The 18,470-nt window shown below is 36.7% G+C and overlaps 3 protein-coding genes across 6 annotated transcripts in view; 2 read left to right on the top strand and 1 right to left on the bottom strand.

Moving 5' to 3' along the window:
* The window catches only part of LOC130051546 (probable serine/threonine-protein kinase yakA), a 14,719-nt gene extending 11,567 nt beyond the window's left edge, over positions 1–3,152 (top strand). Inside the window, exons 3-7 of the mRNA XM_056153557.1 lie at positions 65–208; positions 321–437; positions 538–691; positions 2,635–2,787; positions 3,037–3,152. Of these exons, the coding sequence (XP_056009532.1) occupies positions 65–208; positions 321–437; positions 538–691; positions 2,635–2,787; positions 3,037–3,119 (651 nt within the window). The 3' untranslated portion in view covers positions 3,120–3,152. The remainder of the gene's footprint in view (positions 1–64; positions 209–320; positions 438–537; positions 692–2,634; positions 2,788–3,036) is intronic.
* On the bottom strand, positions 2,239–18,470 carry LOC125680908 (nucleoside hydrolase-like). Of its 4 annotated transcripts, none has more exons than XM_048920705.2 (6): positions 18,300–18,440; positions 10,923–11,124; positions 10,379–10,559; positions 9,680–9,796; positions 5,507–5,643; positions 2,239–3,789 (listed from the first exon to the last, which is right to left on the bottom strand). In XM_048920705.2, the coding sequence occupies exons 2-6, from the start codon at positions 11,100–11,102 to the stop codon at positions 3,448–3,450; spliced, it is 957 nt and encodes a 318-aa protein (XP_048776662.2). In that variant the 5' UTR covers positions 11,103–11,124; positions 18,300–18,440; the 3' UTR covers positions 2,239–3,447. The 4 variants fall into 4 exon arrangements, with proteins under 4 accessions (XP_048776662.2, XP_048776664.2, XP_048776663.2 ...); XM_048920707.2 differs by lacking the exon at positions 18,300–18,440 and adding an exon at positions 17,356–17,472; XM_048920706.2 differs by lacking the exon at positions 18,300–18,440 and adding an exon at positions 15,672–15,732.
* LOC125680910 (uncharacterized) lies at positions 6,794–9,576 on the top strand. The gene is made up of 3 exons (XM_048920709.2): positions 6,794–7,105; positions 8,639–8,989; positions 9,078–9,576. The coding sequence occupies exons 1-3, from the start codon at positions 6,862–6,864 to the stop codon at positions 9,428–9,430; spliced, it is 948 nt and encodes a 315-aa protein (XP_048776666.2). The 5' UTR covers positions 6,794–6,861; the 3' UTR covers positions 9,431–9,576.

Genomic DNA, 18,470 nt, shown 5'->3' with positions numbered 1-18,470 from the left:
ACGGTAGATGTCATGTAACTATTTATTTGATATAAATAACGTAATACCTTTCATGGTTTGATAGCTGACATTCGGTGTATACTACTCGGATGGATCGACAACAGAAGAAGAGCACCAGTTGGCGGGAAAACTAGTTCACACCATCACAAGATACAACGCCGAAAAAGTCGAAAGTATTTCCGATTACCTAACGATGGATCACGAATGGGTAAGTGCAATATCTTGACCGTAATGCTTCCTTCCATTTTATTTCGAAATACTATTGCGCGATTATTTCATCGAAGTTTAAAAAAAATAAATTAAAAGAGACTTCCTTACAGAGCACATTTGGATTGGTATCTCAAGGCAGTAATCATGACACGTGCTATGTTGGAAAAATACAAGCTGACATCATGCAATCATATGAAAATATTGTGAACAAAACAAGGGTTTCCGACGTAAGTTACCTTAAAAATGTAAACATCAATAAGTAAAGAGAGACGTTTGTCGACGTAAGAATATACTTGTATCCTAACAAACATATCCCATTTTTTCTAGATTCCATTTATCGAAGCAGAAAATAAGAACTTTGTTTACCAAGAACTCAGGCAAATTGATTACAATGAGGCTGTCAATGAAGTCGGAGGATTTGTAGCGGATTCTTGTGGACATAGGGCCAATATATTCCTAGTGGCGAGATCTCGTCACGGACGTAAGTTTAGAAATAGTATGATCTTAAACGATGGTCATGGCATCGTTATACTAGAATTTTTAAAAAGTTCTTTTCAAAGAGTTCCGGTTGCAACAAACTTGAGAACCTAGTTAAAGTCCGTCACTACTGAAATACTCGGCACTGAAAAATAAAAGTCATATGTCTCTAGAAAGAGGTCCCAGGTCTTGGTAGGTATTGACATGGAAATAAACCGTCACTGCAATGTCCATAGTCCATGCTGTAGGTCTAAATGTGAGGCACATCACATACAGCTCAAAGTATTTCATCGGATACTCACGGAACATCATCATCATGGATCGTGGACAAATTCGCTTAGAAAGTGTTGAATATGATCGATATGCATGGCAAAACTTGGAGATCTTAAACAATTAGAATCCGTGTCATGTACCTGAATGCATGTGTAGGATTGTGTGCGTATTTAGTCTTATTTCGTCTCTTTAGGAGAATGGTTTCCTCGGTAATTTTCATTTCACAAATCACCAATTCCTAGACACGTACGAACTATTGAAATGGTAATTTTGGGTTCGTCGTTGATTAGTATATAGGGACAAAATCGGTCGTAGATATCCGCAACGATTTGTTTTCTTTTTCCGAATATTTTGTTAACCAGACTTAATCTGATGTATGATATAATTCATTTGACACTTGCTGGAGATTAAACCTCGATGATACTCCAACCGAAATACGAAAACATTATAAAGCAGGGGGTAAATAAATACCCAAGAAAGATTTTATATATACATATGTATCATAGACTAGTTAAATATAAATATTGTACTCTATATTCACTTTTTGACATAAGCATATGGTTGACAACATTCAAATAAGGACTGATGATATACATTGTACACGACATCGGTTATTATTATTAATGAATGTAAAGTTTTGGATTTCGTTCAGAACTTAAGAGTACTTTTTCTTTAAAAACTTATTTAAAACAATAATAGCTGTCATTTTGGTGTTGAAAATTTTTGTTGCAAAATTGTGATTTACTATTTCACTGACAGAAAAAAAAAAAAGATTTATAAACTTTTGTTATCAATATCAAATGTGTTAGAAAAACCTACCTCAAGGCTATGAATGAAGCAAAATTATATTATCTTCCCATACAAAAATTGATTTCTATATAATGCGATATATTCAAAAGAATCGAAATCTTTATTTTGATAAAATATTAAACTTAGTTTTAATTTCATCAATGACTATGGTTAAATTTACATACAATACGATCATACTAGTACACTTTTACAACAAAATAAGATTTCCAGATTTAGAGCTAACATTACTGATATGTACTAAATTCTAAGACAATGAAATGGGAACACTTCTCTTGTCAAATTTATAGATAGGAGAGCATGGAGACAAAAACTATTTTCACAGAAAAATTCGCACTTTTCTGTTCTTAGAGTGGTCTGCCCTTAGCTGGAACTACTATACATCTGTCATCAAGTTATTTGCGAAAATGAATTTTATGTAATACAAGAACTGAAACTCGATTTGCTCCTTCCATGTAAATATAACAAACGTTGTGTGAATTGTCATTTATTGGGGCGACAATGTAAAATGATCATTTCAATGTAATACAAATTTTTCTTTTCTCCTCTAGTTCCGTTTTATTGTTTGCATGAACATTACACATTTTCAAGGCTTTATACATGTAGTTGGGTACTTTAGGAATTCCGCACTGGCAATAGCATACTGGTACCCTAGGCTAAAAATAAGATGGATGACGTAATTTACACAAAAATTTAAAAGATTACTTTTGTTGTCCAATAAGTATTTATGTATTACATACATTATATAATTAAAGTTGTTTCGTCTTGCAATTACACGTTCTACGTAACCACAGTTTGTTATGCGGATTTCTGTCAAAATCCGGAGATTTACCAATCAAATCTTAAAACGTACTGCTCTACTTTCAGAGTTTAGAGTCGGCAGGAAGGTTATTCCATCCGCAGCCTGTTTATACGGACCACCTCAGAAAGCTGGGAATAACGCCCCTATGAAATGTTATATGGGAAATTGTAAAGGGAATCACAGTTGCAATGCTGAATATAACATCTGTTGTCCAAGAAGTAGGTTTTTTCCCTTCTTTTTGTTTGATAAGGAGTAGTGATAATGTTGTTTTGATCCTCAGAAAAAATATAGATGGATGGAATAATGCAGACAGATATTTGCACATTGCCCTTTATTTAGTCAATTTTGGTTTAAATATATAATTCTACAGCTCGAGACAGATGTGGGTGCTAGATTTGACTTGCTGCAATTCTAAAGTCTTTCTATCGATCAGGTCAATCTAATATGATGTCATTTTTTTTTTTCAGGACCACAAAATACAAGATGTCGAAAAATGTCTATTGGAAAGTTTTGTGTGATGCATGCGCAGTACGGTTACTACCCACGATGAGAAACGTTAAATAGTTTTTAAGAGTGTAGCGAGCAGTCCCAGTTTGTTTGTTAACTTTTTTATACATGGATTATTAACGTTTGTGCCAAAATGTGACAGAATCCCTACATTTCAAGATTTGTATGCTGTGTTGTTATTAGTAAATAAATCTACAAGAGAACAATTAAATTACACCAATACTTATATTTTATATTAAATTCTAAGCATATATTGTGTAGGTTGTTGCCACCAATGTGTTCTGTCTTTGTACTGAGACCGGCAACCGGGTCCACCCTTTAGGAGACATCAGAATGTGATGACAGTAACTCGTGATCGCAGGAATCTGTCTTCATTTCCAGTTCACACACTGACGTAACATTTTGAAGAATTCCTCGTTGTCGATTTCGGTGACGAGTTTTACATTGCTTGGTTTCCGTAAGATCTTGGTCCAGTCTACCACCATCATGCCGTACGTGTATTCACCTTTGACCTCCACTGTAGCAAACACTTCTTTAGATTCCCTGACAACTGCGGATTCATTAATGACAACTGCCATGGCAAATTCATCACATGGGATGTACCTAGGCCATTCCAATTGATTCATTCTGATTTTTTCAAATGGCTGTTTCTCTATACGTTTCATGAATTCGTTGACTTTAGATGTTCTGCTACGTAGGGTGTCGTAATCCTCCTGAAATGGAAATACATTTTTAAAAATGAAGTTCTCTAATGTATTTTACTTGGTATATCATACAATCTAAAATCACTTCATTCGTGAAAGCTAAAATTTCGCAGGGGAGAAATACCTGGTAAGCAGATGGGAGTTTCGATTTCGTAGTTTAAGTCATTTTATACTTGGGGGGTAGGGGATTTTATAAAGGAACGTGTACATCTGTACCAAACAAATTACCGAAATTTCATGACGTGGACAATTTTTTGCTAGAGAGAAATGTATTTGGTCTGTAAAACACTACTTCCTCTGTTGAAGACTAGTAATCATAACATTTGTACCTTTTCATTTTGCTCTATGTCGATGGCAACAATTATCATTGATTCACAAAATATTTCAAAATAAATTTTATGTTTACAAAACAGTCATATTGGTTTTCTTTCTTGAGATGGTCCAGCGAGAAAGTTTTATTACAAAGAGAAAATGTCCAACAACAAAAAAATTATATTTGGGCATAGCATTTTCTAGATCAGGATAATTATTTCCAAAGTCAAAAAGCACTTATGTGAACACGCCAAAAAAAAAGCTACGTACATGAATTGTGTTATTAGAAAAAATTTGACAGTTGAATGTCAACTCGAACTTTTTGACGCCATCATGCTGGATGTTAGATATGGAAATGCATGAAAATCTAGATGTCCTAGAAAGCATACACTTTAGAATACATTTTGATATAATAAAAGGTTTACATCATCATCTATAGTGAAACAGGCCGTTTCCTTTCCTTAACCAATGCTAATACGAAGACGAGGTTTTACTGGGGGCTTCCACCATATCTAACATCACGGAGTAAAATTACCGTAGCCTATATTTTACTCAATGTTCGTTTAAACTACCAATGGAAATACCCGAACTCCTAACTTGAATGTTTACAAAACATTTTTAACACACACAAGTTACGAAATATATGGCCTCAGGAAAGAATGGATTACTACTACTGTTAAAGGTTGAAAAAACAAATTTATTCCGAAGTACTGCGATAAACCAAATAAATTCAAATTCTTTGAAATAATTACAATTTTAAATTCTATTTATACAAAATATATATGACCTAGTCTGTCCACCTCAGTGTACACCCCAATTAATATTGTACATCTGTACCTATTTATTTACTCTATTTCTATATATACGATGTAATCAGGGCCGTAAATTAACCTTCAATTTGGAGGAGGCAGGAAATTAGGCGGGGGTCTGGGGGCCGCCCAGGTCCCCAGACGCTGAGCACAATTTGTGCACACTGAACACGTTTCGTGCAAAATCCTTGATTCTAGGGCCTTCTAAGATGTTACTTGACTAACTCATTTTAAAAGAAAGATTTGGAATGCTTTTTAAGGGAGGTATCATGTTCTTAGTTATTGGAAACAACATAAATTCTAATGAACTTTAAATTTTAATTTTTTTTGGCTCAAAAGTTGGAGGAGGCAGCTGCCTCCTCCGCCTCCATGTAATTTACGGCCCTGGTAATATTTAATATATATGTACATGTATGTACTTCTGACGTACGTATGTAAAAATCTAGATTGTACCTTACTATACTACTGTTAGTGATCCGAGAGAAGTAAATGAACTTTAACAATGCATTTTTTCTGTCAGGCCAGCCATTTTCTTCCACACATGTCACATACGAAAACAGCGAAATTTTGACCCCTACGAAAATAAGTGTTTTTATGGAGGTTACCCAAGAAAGAGCGTTGTCGTAGCAAAGTTCCATCCCAACAACAGTGACAGGGGCTCGTAGTTGTGTAAGGACAATCCTTGCAGCCTCGGGGTCACAGAAGAAATTAAACTCGCTACAGACTGTCGTGTTTCCTTTGCCTGAAAACAAAAACCCCAATAACATCTAATGAGTGTTACGGGTACTCAGTATATTTGATATGATCTTTCCCCATAGGGATCCGGGTTAGAATATGTCCTCGGTACCCCTTGCTTGTCATAAGAGGCGAGTGAATGGGGCATATGACACCACAAAAACCGAGGACCCGTGTCACAGCAGGTGTGGTACGATAAAGATCCCTCCCTGCTCAAAGACCGTAAGCGCCAAGCATAGGCCTAAATTTTGCAACCTTTCACAGGCAATGGTCACCATATGAGTGAAAGAGTGAAAGATTCTCGAGAGGGACGTTAAACAATATTCAATCAATCAATCATCCAAAGCAACAAATTCAATTGAATTCAGTTCTTTATTGGCACTAAAGCACATGTGAGTGTTGTTAGCCATGTAATATAGAATACATACATACAGTGTTACGTTGTATTATAATTGTAGCATATCTTTGTTTCTAAGGTATAAAGAGTATGTGATATATAAACAAATTTCTTTTGTAGACACAACATTGAGAGGATTCAATAAACAAGACACATGATAATCATACATTTTTGAATACTTTTTTCTGATATGTTTGTATAGAGGATAATCAAGCAAAAATGTTTTCATCTTCAACACTGGTCTTACAATGGTAACTAAATCTTATTTCTCTAGGAATGTCGACAGTATTACAATGTCTACCTGTTTCTATAGATAACCGATGTGCACTTACTGATAAGAGCGCGTGGTTCCTGTGGATATGGTTGTATTTCTAGTTTAATGTACTATAGAATGAGAGTTTTCCACATTGAATGATAAAATATTTTCTAATTCATCAAAGATTTTATTTACAAAGAAACCATGAAGTTTAGAACCAAATATTTTATTTGTTGTACCACAATTGATATTGAACATTCTTTGTAATTGTTTTATAAAGCTTTGCCTACAGTTTTTATTTTTATGGGCTAACTTTGTATCTCCCAAAAATGCATTTTTAAAAACAAGGTTATCATTTAATTTGATTAGATTAAAGATTCATGTCAAAGAATCCGAATCTGCATGGTAACGGACAATCGATGTCCAAATATACAATGTAAGAATTACTGTTCTTGAAACAAATTCAATTGGTCATTCGAGTTCATTAGAGAACATTTCTACTTTCTTTTTCACACGTTGTAAAATGTGATAGGCAATCAGTAACAACAAAAATAGAAAACACTATTAAACATATGACGTCGCGAGCTCAGATTGGCCGCTTAAAGTGGAAGAAGTATAAATTAGCGTTTGCCTGTTTTAAAATACAGATATCACCCACATTGTTCCGTACTTGTAATTCAATACCCGGAAATTGTGCGGTTTTGCTGAATGATTCACGATATGGGATTTCCCAGAGTTTCAATTTTATGTTGAGAATGGCATGGCTTGACGTGTTGGGACAGTGGCTTCTGTTTCTGCAGATTTCCTTGATCATAGGTAAAGTTAATGTCATTTTAGTCTATACACATTGTAAACTGATTGTTTTTTTTAAAGCCTGAACATTCCACAGAGGGACGCTATCTCACTTTACAGTAATTTGTCATTTTGTTATTTTCTGTTTTGTTTTTTGCTACTCCCTTGTAAATTCGAAACTTACAAACTGCATTGGTATTTTACCTTGCATGATCCCATATGATAAATCAATACTATAGTCAATAACCTTCCTGGTGGTGCATGAATACAAATGTTGATTTTTTGAAAAGAATTATGTTTCTCAGGAAATCTACAAATAATTTATTGATTTTTTTTATATTTGGAAGGTATTCAGTGTATGTACAAAAAAAAAAAAAATCAAAAAAAAAAAATCAAAAAAAAAATCGCTCCATACAAATAGATGTACGCTTCAAACATGCTATAAACAATTGTCATGCGAGTATGACAGTAAAGGCAGTTACAAATGAACTTTATGTTTGGGTCATGGGAAATATTGGGAATTATAAAAACTTGGTAATGTTAAATTTATTTGAATACTGTCATACCGACGCATTTGTTTAGTGTTCTTGAAAGTTCATCAACATGTATTTTGTATAAAGAAACTGTTGATCGATTCTGTTTACAAACATGTGTCATGCGAAGAAGAATCAATATTGTATTTTCAAATTTCTGCACATTCTCCGATTGTTGAAAATGGAAGGTACAAAAACCTACCCAGAACCGAACGCAAATGTTCAATTTGCAATACGCAAGATTTCATTTTGTTTTGATGTATGCGGCATTTTTGGATTATTTAAAAAACTTCCCTTTTCAAATTTATACAGTTGTTTAGTGTAGATAACTTTTGAACTACTCAAAAACTGTGTTGATATTCATTAAAAGGTACAAAACAAAGAAATAATGATTTGTTGATGTTCATTTATGATTTATCATTTTCAAGTATCGATATCAAAACTTTGTTTCCCCATCTTCGCCAGCCAAGGGTTTTCGGTCCAATCCGCTCCCCATTTACGGCCCTTGACTAGCGAAGATGATATTATACCTATCGTATTACTGTCGACCCCCCCCCCCCCTCCCCGCCAGTTGCTGTGTGCTGTATATCTTTTGTACTTATGAGCCACAATCAATAATCAATGAACGGACACAAAATGCAAACAACATGATTGATTGATTTTATATTGCTTAACGTCCCTCTTGAAAATATTTCACTCATATGGAAACATTATCATTTCCGGTGAAGGGCTGCAAAATTTAGGCCTATGCTCGGCGCTTACGGTCTTTGAGCAGGGAGGGATCTTTATTGTGCCACACTTGCTGTGACACGGGGCCTCGGTTTTTACGGTCTCATCCAAAGGACTGCCCCATTTAATCGCCTCTTACGACAAGCAAGAGGTACCGAGGACCTATTCTAACCCGGATCCCCACGGGACAACATGATAGAGTTACTACTTGTAAAATAATAATCGTTATAATGATAACTCCAATCATCAGATGCTTTCGATAATCAATAATAAAAGCCTTCAACTTTAATTCTAGAGTCCTGTCCTGATAGAACGTGGAAACACATCAACAGCGACTGCTTTAAGATAATGAGCAGTCCGGAAATTTATGACCAAGCATCATCGTCATGTGAACAGGCGGGGGGAGAACTTCTGCCATATGAAAGTCGTCATATTCTTATGAATCTCAACATCACCTCTCATATATGGTTAGGAAAATCACAGAAGAAGAATGCCACCTCTGACTTCGTATACAGTCATGAGGACGAACAACGAAACATAACATTAACTAAAAAATGTCCACGTGTTCATAACACCACAACAATCACAACTTCTGATTGTAACGAAAAGCTAACCTTTGTTTGTCTAGCAATGGAAGGTTCAAAAGGTAAGCTTATTCGATCTAACCGTGACTGTGCATGTTGCAATGGATCGGAGTTTTCGAAAATGTACTAAAATCTGTTGATTGCTTTCAGGGATTCATATAAAGCTGATGGTCGCCCTAGGGATAGCTGGGGCCATCTTTCTCATTTTTTTTGCGCTTGTGATTTGCAGTGCAAAAAGTCGTTTCGATAGAGAAAAACAAAATCAAGAAATCGTGATCTATGGCAAATACACACATCTACATCAAGATGAGGATGTTAAACTTGAAATAATCAGAGATCACACAGACCACGTGTCTAACAAAACAATTGTAAACGAGGAAGTACAACCAACAGTAGCAACCAATGGCGACATTGTAGAAGAGAGTGTTCGAATAAAAAACGGGAAATTTGTACAATTCTCTTTGCCATCTGCAGAATCCGAGCAAATGATAAACGTTACATGACGCGTAATGAGCTGCTGATGAATGGTGCGATAGCAATCCAAATACAAATCCGGCCGAACATGCCAATGTCCTTAATACTAGTGCATGCTTATATTTGTTGTTATTATGGTTATGTATATTTGTTGATTAAAACAAGAATTTGTCAACAACTTGTTGGGTTTTGTTTATAGTACCGGGAAGATGTTTCACTTCAATCTATCTTGTTTTGAAAAGCCATTGATACACGTGAGTTATATCGATACGTCTTACCATAATAGTTACCGCCCATTATTACACACTGCTGTATGCGCTGACCAAGTGTGGGGTCCATTCTTATAGCAGAGGCTACGTTCGTTAGTGGTCCCAAACAAACTAACGTCAAATTCCCTACAAAATGTGCATAGAACACTAAGTAAGAAAGTTTAACTTACTCTCTATAAAAAACGATATGAGGTATAAAGAAAAAACATCATGCTCTGACAATGGCACATTGTGGACACCTTACGTACTTAATTTGATGAAATTTAAAGCCAGGCCGAATTTGATGCTTACTGCACTCCGATAATTTGTCACTAAGCTTTGAGTGATGCTATCTTAGTAAGAGTGAAATAAAATTCTGAAATTCTACATTATGTAAAAAAAAAAAAAAAAAAAAAAAGCATCTTTGCCGTGTACACCTTTTGATATACCCTTTTCATACTGTCAAAATTGTTTTCACTTTTCTCTAGTCTGTAAAAACAAAATTTAATGACGCTATAACTCTGTATACAAGAATACTGCAGAATAACGTACGTACTAGCCGCTAACCATGATGTGACTATGACTGTGGAATTGAGGGTTTACCAAGATGCATGCACGAATTATAAATTCATTTGAAACTGTTCTTTGTAAATGTGTTTGTAGGGCTCACTGCTCATCATTACAATACGTGTGCAATAGAATGTTAATCTGGGAATGAGAACACTATACCTTCGTTCTCCCGGCAAATCCGCACAATGGCGGTCGAGGCAGGTTCGTCTTTGATTAGAGACTCGTCTACGGGTTCCGGATCCGGAGAATCGCCCAGTCCATCCCAGCCATGGTATGGTTTATCCTCATGCGATCTCTCATTGCCCAGTATACTTGTCTCGCTTCCAACATAGACAGGTATCTGTAATTATAATTACAAAATTATTAAGACCAGTAAAGACACGTGCAGCAGTATATTCTACATCTGTTGATTATAGCAGCTAATGTGAACAGTAGTTTACGTTGACAGATACGGACTCGACAATAGGCATGCAGCATGCTTGGTCAGGTCTTCTTACAGTAAAAATAAAATGCTCTATATGCTGTTGCAGATCTAGACGTGGGTTACAGTTGCAACACCTCATTTGGTTGAAAATTTCTAACAAAGGAAGATCATTTTGTGATATTTTGGGGGTTTCTATCCCTCTTTTAAGGAGGAAAAGATGTCATAGAGACACATGGATCCACCCCTGTATACTAGTATATTTAAATGCATGGTTCTTACGTCTAATCTCTCCGCTACTCGGAGAATGCGGAGGACATTGACGGACACTTGCTTTGGAAGCACATTTCCATGAACAATGGTGATCGCCAGCACCTTCACTTCCGGAGAGCCGAGGGCCATAAATAAAGCTTGGGCATCGTCTATTCCAGCATCGCAGTCGATCAGGATTGATTTCGGCATCGTTCTTTCTCAAAATAGTTCACTACAAACGCAGATTTTGTTACATATTAGTACATATTGATACTCAATTAAAGTGTAGGCGTGGGGTTAAAAAACAAAACAAAAACAAAATAAAGGTCAATCTACCGTTATAACCAACATTTCAAAATTTCCCATCTAGTTCAAATGAACAGCTGTGCAATTGGTTGTTTGTTTGACGCCCCGTCGAGAATTTTCACTCATAAGAACCACAAATAGACCCATGCTTAGCGCTCAGAGCCGTAGCAGTGAGGGGTCTTTAAAGGACACATCTCGTGTTTTTAAACTTTTTAATTTTTTCAGCAAAATTAATTCATTTCATGCCTAAAACTACTTTACATGTGTTTTAAAAGAAACAGTTTGCGTAGTTTTCGAGTTTGATTGCGATGAAATTCAAATCTTGCGATATGCATATTTTCTTCGATATTTTACGCGCCATTATCTGTGACGTCATATGCGACCTCGAGCGAGAAGATTTGAAAACATTTGTTAGCCATTTCATAAACAGATTAGATTTAATTGACAAACAAACAATTATCACATTAACGGCTTGTAAATAACACTGCATTGGGGTGTTGTGTGCCGTTTAAGGGTGTACTTGCTGTCAGTAGAGATGATTTGGACTGTGTTTTTTTCAATTTTCGAAGGAAGGTATGAGGGACAAGACGTGAATATTTTTTGTTGGCACAACGACTTTGCCATAAAAAAAAACCCAGTAGAATTTGTCCCTATACTTTTTCAAACAAGCTCTTGGACAAAGACGTATATAAACTGCGAGAAAATGGTTCTATCGAAGCTTCGCACTGTTACATATAGGCCTACCGCATATACTTTCCGTTCTGCTCTCAAATTCAATACACACTCGCACCAACTGACCTTCACCTTGTAACACCATATAGGCAGAACTTTGCTAGCAGTGTCTACCAACTGGTAGTTTTAAAAAAGAAATTTAAAGATAAAAGATAATAGAACTTTCAATTATAAATAATAAAATATGATATTTCCCAACTTTGAATTGAATTATAATGCTTTCATTTTTTTTTTAAAGGAACGCGTACGTGTTTACAACAACAGCACGCCGCGCTCCCACTTCCTAAGTAACAATGTGTAGATAACAAAAAATAATGATTAATAAAATTGAGCTTGAATAAAATAATTTAAAAGTATTGTGATTTTCACAATAACTTTGATCATTTTTATTATATTTTTTTTCCCGAAATGCACCCGTGACGGTAGGCCTAGTTGTCAATGCTACATGTACGTAATCGTATTATAATTTAGGCCTATCTAACTTCTCCAAAAATAAATTTAATAATAATTGCTCTGTTTATTTTAGGAAAGCAACAACGCTAATTACAGTTGTTTACAGAAATGGCATTACCAAATAGTGTTTAGACAGTGATCCCATGTAAACATTATTTACTCGCAAATTTATGCAGATTTCATACTCGCTTTCCTCGCTACATTTGGGTCGCTATTTGTATGCACTGGTGGCTAAAAGATATAAGACTCGGGAAATTTGTCAACATCGAAATAAATGTTATCCATGGTAAATAAATTAGGCCCCTAAAACCCGAGTTTTAAAAAATATCTAACACTACTATTACAACAAGTTGATCGACGAAGGTCGCATATGACGTCACTGTACCACGTGACTACCTATCTAATTAACTAGGCTTTTTGAAATCGGGGCTTAGATTTAAGTCCATATTGTGGCTAATTATCGCAATACTTCAGTGAACAAACTATTACAATTAATTTCTATAAGCATAAGGAAGACAAAATGCATATAATTCTGTATACTTTGAAAACACGAGATGTGTCCTTTAACATTCCAACGCTTCCCGTGAAACGGGACCTCTAATTTTAAGGTCATCCGAGAGATCCGTGATTCTCACTTCTAAATGTCGAGCGTTTGGCGAATGAGCAATCACAACAGCTATTATTACGTCTGAAGTTGGACGTGGACATGGCACGAGCGGAGCTCGAACTCAAGATCTACCGGTTACGAAGTAAAGCGAACGTTATACCACTGAGCTACCACAACCAGTGCAATTTTGTAAATCAAATGAATTAAATGGAACATAATTTATAGGCGTAATGAAATATTTCCTGACGCTTGTAAACTTTTACATGCACCAGAAATTATGTATGTACATGTATTTGCAGAAAATAAATCATTTATAGATCTATGTGGTTTTCAGAATGTTTAAATGTTCTTTATCAGGGGCCTGTAGCTTCTAAGTATATAACATGAATTAGTGTTAGACCTGAATGCTAATGTAAATTGAACAGTGATATATACAACCCTCCTAATGTCCCATCAAACCGATAAACACATATACACAATTTGAAATGAAATATGAGAGGAAACATATACATGTATTTGCAGTTTTTCGGTCATAAAAATATATCCAATCGAAGTGAATTTCTGTTCGTCGCAGGTTTTGTTTTCTAGTATTTTATTGCATATATTTAATATACATAAGGTTCGAATACAAATTCTAACAGCCTACGAGTCTCGCACCTAAGAATAATTAACTACAATTGTCATAAAGCATATGAATACACAGAACAAATACCATAAGTATACATGTACCATATAGCGTAAAATATATGAAGTTATAAGAAGGCTTGAATTTTGCACAACAATGAAAAGTTTGCTGTTAGTTTCATACCACAAATTGTCGCTGCAGCACCGTTGCGTCTAGAGGTATAGCGTTCGTCCCGCATGCGGTAAGTCGGGGTTCGAATCCCGGCTGCGACAGACCTAAGTCGTTAAAACAGGTAGTGACAGTTCCATCGCCAAACACTCGGCATCAGGTGTGAATATCACGGGTCCTCGGAGATGACCTTAAAAACGGATGTCGCGTGTCACAGTAGGTATGGCATGCTAAAGAACTCTCACTGCTCAATGGCCGTAAGCCCCGAGCATAGGTTTAAATTTGAAGCCCTTCACCGGTCTTGATGACGTCTCTGTATGAGTGAAAAATTCTCAAGAGGGACGTTAAACAAGATACAACCAATCAATCAAATTGTCGCTGCCCCAAGTAAATCCGCATATCAATGATAGATAATCTTGTTTTTCTTGCAATGAAAATCTTTTACAAGCACAAAGAAAATGATATGCATGCATCTTCTCTCATACTAAGCGAATTTTGCCCAGTAGTGTGCGTGGGGTTCAACAGCATGGAAGCCCTGTCTGTCTCTTCATCCCAAGGAGTCCCAAATCCCACTGGCACAAGAAGCTGTATTCCTAGAAGGAAGTCCCTCACACCATTAAGCACCTCTAATTTAATAATATAGTCGATCGATTTTGACATTGTTGACTATAACCAGTCTAAGAAAGTCTTATTTAGTAATGACGATAGGCAGCTGATTTTTAAAAATATGCAAAACCTTCTGCAGGACTTGGAAGTTTAAGTATTCTGAAAGACATATTAAGCCATACGTCCACCAGAAGTCTTTTAGGCCTTTTTCTTTCCATTTATTTCCCAGCCCTCCATGAAGTTTCCAAGAGATGACTTAATTCCGTATCAATTCCCATTGAGGGAACCTGGTAAATTGAGCACCGATTCGATCACTGCTTTTTTGTCGATTCTATGAGAGCCCTTTCAATGAAGATATCCTCCTATGGCTGTAGATTGGATGTGCAGATTTGTTTCACAATGTCTTCACAGTTTTCCCCTTCCCCTCTTTGAGCATCATTTACTCCGTAGAATATTAGATATACTCCCTAGAATATTAAATTCTCTTGCATCGATATAAAGTTAAGTTCATGGATGTCTTCATTTAGTTGATTGTTTATTTTCATTGAGTTGTCAAGCACTGTTTTCAGTTAATTTAAATCACCGATCGTTTTTACAGTGTTTTCCCCCCTGTTATCTTCTAGGGATTTGGTAATAAAGTCTTGACTTTTTTGCACGTCAGCCACCTTTGTACAGAGGTTGTGTATTTCTCGTTTCATGCTCGATAGAGCATTTTCTATTGTAACGAGTTTCTTATTCATTTTTTAAATCTTGAAATCACTGGAGCAAAATTTATGGAGTGTTGGGTGGATTTGTGGTTGCATCGGTGCTTGCATATGCTGCATGCTAGATGCATATAGCTGGTGGTAGGATTCGTTTCCAACATTTACAATATGTTGCCCCGGGTTGTATTTAGTGTTGTTACTTTGACTTGGTGTATTGTTCACATCTTGAGTGAGCTGTAATTGTTGTTGGTCGGCCGCCATCTTTTCTGTGATTTAGTTTTTTGCTTCTTTTCCTTTGGCGCATTGACGGTGGGGGCGACCCCACATTCAAGTGAACCGTGTTTCACTCACAAACAACACCAACAACACAGTTCTATGATAAATCATCCTTGTTTCAACAAACGGGAATGCAAGAAATAACACTGAATGCATCACTGTGAACACAAGTCCACTTCCATGAAGGTCAAATGTTCAATGTGTTTATTTTGTGGCAATAGTTGACTTAAAGTCGACCTATCAGCACAATCAATCAAAAGGTTACAGAATTTAAATGAATTTTATATAACGAAACTACTTACCTTTTTAACACCAAATTACCTTCCGCCTCTAGCGAAGCCCCAGGTACATGTATATTTCACCGTCTCTCTCCGACCGTACACGTAGGATGATGGCCCAAAGGGGTTATATTATTGTGGCATACCTTGACGATTTCTTCTTGTGTGAATCCTCTAAGGATAGATGTGCTAGAGCTTTAGCAACTTTGCCACAACTCCTTAGGAAATTAGTTCCGTGGGGATCCGGGTTAGAAAAAAACCCCTCAGTAACCCTTGCTTGTCGTAAGAGGCAAATAGACGGGCCGGTCCTTCGGATGAAACCACAAAAACCGAGACTCTGTCTCACAGCAGGTGTGGCACGATAAAGACCCCTCCCTGCTCAAAGGCCGTAAGCACCGAGCCTTGGTCTAAATTTTGCAGCCCTTCACTGGCAATGGTGACGTCTCCATATGAGTAAAAGATTCTCGAGAGGGACGTTAAACAATATATGTACAGCCTTAGGAAATTATGGTTCTATATCAAGTGGACGAAAGTACTGGCCCCCAGACAAGTTATAGTTTTCACGTATCAAAATAGATAGATCATGCACGCAATGGAGCTTACCGCAAAACAAGCTCAGTAGGTTGAAAGCTTAGCGCATTTCTGGAGCGTACACGGCCTCCAAGCAGCAGCTTCAATCCCTTGCAGGAAAGCTTGACTGGGCAGCCTCAGTTGTTTATGTCGGAAGCGTATTCCTGCTCCGTATATGATACATGTAGATATGTTCTACAAGTTGCTGCACAATGGTTACAGCTCATCGCTGGGCATCTTAATGGTATAACCACAAGGTAATGTTTTCTTTCAGAGCCATGCTTCAGTTACTAGCATTGATAAGTGTTCCTCTAAGAACACCACACTCATAAAATGTCTGAGAAGCCTGATCTGGCTTTCCGCGATTTATAATCTCTGCTTTGGTACATAATATTTGCCGGATAAATACAATACAGAAATAGATTTCTTGTCTCGTTTGCATGAAAACCATATCTTTCTTCATGCACTGCTCCACTCAAAACAGTTGCCCTGCTGGGGGTCTTATGCTGCTTGCTGGTCTTACCTTTTATTCTTATCTCTTCAGACACGGCCTCAACCTGCATAACAGCCTTGGACTCGGGGACACAATAGTTCCCGTGTACAGGTGTATAATGTTTTGGGCGACTTCACGAAGAGGACTTAATGCCTCATACCTACAGTTTTATTTGACCCTCTGAATATCTCATTAGTACCCATTTCACCAGCACACTTAGGTCGATTCGTGGCCCTCCATTTCTTTCGGTTGTCATTAAATTCTATCCGTAACTACAGTAGATATATAGGTGCCGTCTGGCTCTTACATCTGAAGTCTGGGTTCCATACGTCTCATTATATTACTATCATGCTCAAGGGCACTAAACGTCTACTGGGGACCTCTGCAAAGGTCAAGCTACCTATTATGTCTAAGATCCTCCACGAGGTCTTCAATACACTTGACTTGCGCAATCCCGAACTCTTGGTCTTGGGCGACGTGCCTTGTGGGTTTCTTCTGTCTCTCTAGGAAGTCTAACCTTTAGCACCTTCACGAGATCCATCTAAACATTTGTCTAGGTCTAATATCGAGTATTCCTGTAAGGGAGCTGTTTAACCTGCAACACACTCTCTCCCCAACCCATTCTGTCTCTTGCTACCATCTTACCCAATCTATTTGCATCTTCTTACTCCGATTATGGTGCTGGTCGTCTCCATCTCTGCTCTTGCTGTAAATTGCTTCATTTGAAACCTTTTCGGGAATATTTTCAGTTGTTAGATTTTGTAACAATCTAAATGTACTGAATTTTTTCAATGTCCAAATCCGACATGAAATCACTGAAAAATTGGTGTATGTTTACTCTAAAGATTTAATTAGTATGTTCCCCATGAGTTACGTGATATTTGAATTTACACATTGTTTATTTTTGTATTACTTCTGACCTACATATTACATATACCATGCACTGACCTGTTCAAAATTTATTTATCTCTTCCTCGCGGGTACCTTTGTAGTTATGGTTTGAGAGAATAAACTGAATTGGCACCAAGGATGTAAAAGATGAAGACAACAAACCGTAACCAATCTTATAATCCTACATGTATATGAATAAAACAAAATTAAGAGCAGGTCAAAAGATGGACCTCTGGATACACCCGTAGTGAGTTCTCTGTCTTGATTAGGTAAACAGATTAATCAATAAATCCATTGTCCAAATCAATATAAAACAAACTGCCTAGTATAATTTCTATAAAACACGTCAGCTGATATCAGACCCAATGACAGTTTGTATATTTGTAAACAAGGTCATTATATAACGTGAAACTTTCAGGGAAAATGGAATTAGGGGTACACTAACACTTCTGAAATAAAAACTGATTTGAAATAAAAATTAATTTGAGGAATATTATGAGGTGATACTAGTGTAAATAAATCTTTGTTTGGCATATATATGGTAATAGCTAAAGATCTGCAAAACTCGGGGGTGGGGTGTGGGTGGGGTGAGGGTATTTCTGAACTACATATCCACCCGTTTTCTGCCGATGATTCAGGTGCTATGTTGTCAAATAATTTCTAACATACATCCCCATTACACCAAAGTCAAGACGTACCTTGAATGGTTTCAAAATCCCAACAGAAAACTCGCACATGGCGTAGCCTTAATATGTTCCTCTGTATACGTGGTCATGTTAGGTTTCTAGTCAAATCACTGGATGTGTAAATAGATGTTTAGCTGTTGTGTGACTTCGTATACAGACACCTGTTGACCTTTGATAATACTA

This window comes from Ostrea edulis, chromosome 2, assembly GCF_947568905.1.
Source record: "Ostrea edulis chromosome 2, xbOstEdul1.1, whole genome shotgun sequence".
Lineage (NCBI taxonomy): Eukaryota > Metazoa > Mollusca > Bivalvia > Ostreida > Ostreidae > Ostrea > Ostrea edulis.
Note: the sequence above shows the minus strand (reverse complement) of the source record. Positions and strands in the feature narration are given on the sequence as shown.